The sequence below is a fragment of the Antrostomus carolinensis genome, unplaced genomic scaffold (assembly GCF_000700745.2).
Source record: "Antrostomus carolinensis isolate BGI_N321 unplaced genomic scaffold, ASM70074v2 scaffold15802, whole genome shotgun sequence".
NCBI classification, from domain to species: Eukaryota; Metazoa; Chordata; class Aves; order Caprimulgiformes; family Caprimulgidae; genus Antrostomus; species Antrostomus carolinensis.
Genome location: NW_010299158.1, coordinates 9410 through 12445, shown reverse-complemented (window position 1 = coordinate 12445; position 3036 = coordinate 9410). Strand labels below are relative to the sequence as shown.

The following is a 3036-nucleotide window of genomic DNA, read 5'->3' as shown; positions in this document are numbered from 1 at the left end:
AATTTTTTAATATTTGAGCTTCCTGATACGACTACTATATTTTTCAATTTTTCAAATAGAATAATCAATAATATTTTAATTTTTTAAAATAATTTTTAATAATATTAATAGGAGAATAAACAAGAGGTTGTTCTCCTTGAAAATCAAGTTTTGATAGTTTTAAGTATTAAAAAAAAACCCCAACTACTTTATTTTGGGGATAAATAGGAGAAGATTGTTCCCATCAGGAAGAACACACACAGAGCGAGGTACTGTGAGAATTTATAACTATTCACTTTAAGATTTCCAAAAAAAACCCAGTTAAAATAGGAAAATACACAGTGGTTCCACCCAACTTACAATTAGTTGTAAGGACATCACCAGGATATGCTCTAACGTGCAGCAGGTCCACGAAGTCTCGGGATGACACCAGCCCCATGCCGTAACTGTGGGTTACGCTGTGGTAAATACCCGTGTCCTACAAATAAAATATCATTATCTTTAATTCATATAGAATAAATTAAGTTTTCTTTAATTAGCAAAGCAGGATTAGATGTTAAATAATAAGAATGTGGCCAAAATGGACTCCTGTTTTTAGCAGAAGATGACAGTTCTGATATCTTAGGGTTAAACTGGAGCCACTGCGTCCTAATATTTATCATCAAATCATGGAATGTTGTGAGTTGGACCCACCAGGATGATGGATCCAACTCCTGTCCCTGCACAGGACAAGCCCAACATTCACACCATGTCCCTGAGGGCACATGTTGGCCAAATGCTGCTGGCATCTTGTCAGGCTTGGTGCCATGAGCACCTCCCTGGGGAGCCTGTTCCAGTGCTCCACCACCCTCTGGGTGCCTCAAGAACCTTTTCCTCATGGCCAACCTCACCCTCCCCTGCCACATCTTCCTGCCATGTCCTCTGCTCCTGGCATTCGTTGGTGGCCAGAGAGAAGAGATCAGCGCCTGCCCCTCCTCTGCCCCTTGGGAGGAAGTTCTAGACCCCCAGGAGATCTCCTCTCAGTCTCCTCCAACTTCTTTGACCAATAAATCCAGGCAGAAGAAAATGAGAGAGGTGCTCAGGGAAGACAAATAAAGGATTATTTTATTTTTCTTCCCAATTTAGAAAGTCCTTTCAGTAATTTATAGATGTGTAGGATGTTCTGGAATCTCTCTTGATCACACACAGGACCTCCAGTACTGGGGGCAGTTTGGGCACCACAGGAGAAAAAGGATCTAAAGCTGCTGGAGAGTGTCCAGAGGAGGGACACAACATTGGGGAAGGGCTGAGAGGGGAAGGGTGTGAGGAGAGGCTGAAGGCACTTGGGTTGTTCAGCCTGGAGAAGAGGAGACTGAGAGGAGGAGGTTTTTAATCACCATAATCCAGAGAAAAAGAATGAAAAGAAGATTGTTTGTATGAAATTCTCACCTTACCTGGTCAATCCTTTCCAACAGCCTGTAGGATTGTAATGCCTTGTCCCATGTGTTTCGATATTCAGGGAGATACATAAAAGGAATAATTTTACTAGGGACTTCCTGAATGATCCCTTCTCCACGGTATCTACATGGTGTTAAAAACAAACAAGTATTAAATTCACATTTAGGAATTGGAAAAATAAATTATAGGATAAGAAGGATCCAGCAGTTGGGGAGGGCAGGTTATAACGAGGTAAAGCACATCAATGTGATTGCAATTAATTAATTAAAATGCTAATAGGAATAAAAATTCTTATTCTGTAACTGATTTTTGAGACCATTTCATTCTTGACACCACACATTTTAAATTCTTTGTGTGCTATTAGTCAGGAACCTGTTGATTTAAATATATTTAATTCATTTATTTCTTTTTCTCTGGAGATAATTTCAACCTGTTTTGACACTGATTACAAATCTCCCTCTTTCTGAACCCCCCCCATTTTGGCATTTCTCCAATTTTAATTCATAATCTTTGGAGGAGTTCAAGGGAATGTTCAGAGAGGGGAAGAAGAATCTCTCACAAGGAACTAGGAAACTCCTGCTCACGAATACTGAGAGTCCTCACACCCACTTCCTGGAGAAACTGTGAATCAGAGAGAGCAATGAAACACAAAGGTGAAGGATGCGGCGTGACAACAGCGGAGCTCCGAGGAGAAGGTGCTTGGAAAGAGTCCAAGAAATAAGAAATGGGATTTACAAACCCTGGTGATGCACAAATAGAAGTCAGAAAGAGAAAAAATAGCCAAGTTTTAACCCAAAAAACTGCTTTGTAAAATCACAGATCTGGTTTTTACACTCAATTTGTGTCACCACTTCACTGCTGTGGTGGAGTGAACGCAGCGTGGGTGTCTCTGACTGCTCCAAAAACTCACTTCTCCACTAATTACAGCAGGTTTGATGGTGATGGAAAACATCTCAACACCTCCTCCAACCCAGGGAATGTCAGCTGTGGCACCACCAGTTAAAACCAGTACGTTAATACTGGGATACACCCTTGGTTTGTGTAACTCCTAGGAACTTGTGTTTACCAGCTTGTTGTATCTTCTGTCCTACACCCAGTGTGAGTTTTAATGAGGAGAACTTCTTCTAGGCAGGGCTTCTGAAAGACACCAGTTGCTAGGATAAAAGAAAGGGCAGGCTTGTGAAAAATCTCCATTTCCAGTTTTTAGAGTGGGAAAATCTCACTCCACCTTTTTAGAGTGGATTAGAGAACACTGGAAAAAGAGGAAGCAAACCTAGTAAAGACAAGCTTGGGTCACCAAATCTAATCTCACCATCTCAAATCAACTGAAACACATTATCTGTTGTTATTTATCTTGAGTTTAGGTGATATAATCCCAAAGGAAATCCTGGAACAATCACCTCAATGCTTCCCTGAGCTCTGCTGCAAATATTTCACCTCCCTGAAGCAAAGACCCCTGTTGCTTCTCACTACCAGATCCCAACCTGATTTCTTTCAGCAAACTCTTAATACTCCTCCCAATTAAAAAAAAAACAACTGGTGTTTGTGATATGTGATTAATAAATATTCAATATCAAACTGAAAATGAGAAGAGTTAGACTTTTGCTGCTACAAACAGCT

At 40.5% G+C, this 3036-nt stretch overlaps 1 protein-coding gene across 1 annotated transcript in view; it reads right to left on the bottom strand.

Annotated features, from left to right (window-relative positions):
* Window positions 1-339: 339 nt before the first annotated feature.
* Window positions 340-3036, bottom strand: part of STARD6 (StAR related lipid transfer domain containing 6) — a gene marked incomplete at its 3' end in the record, with an annotated part of 4673 nt that continues 1976 nt past the window's right edge. Inside the window, exons 3-4 of the mRNA XM_010162701.1 lie at window positions 1413-1539; window positions 340-457 (exon numbers count right to left, since the gene is read on the bottom strand). Of these exons, the coding sequence (XP_010161003.1) occupies window positions 340-457; window positions 1413-1539 (245 nt within the window). The remainder of the gene's footprint in view (window positions 458-1412; window positions 1540-3036) is intronic.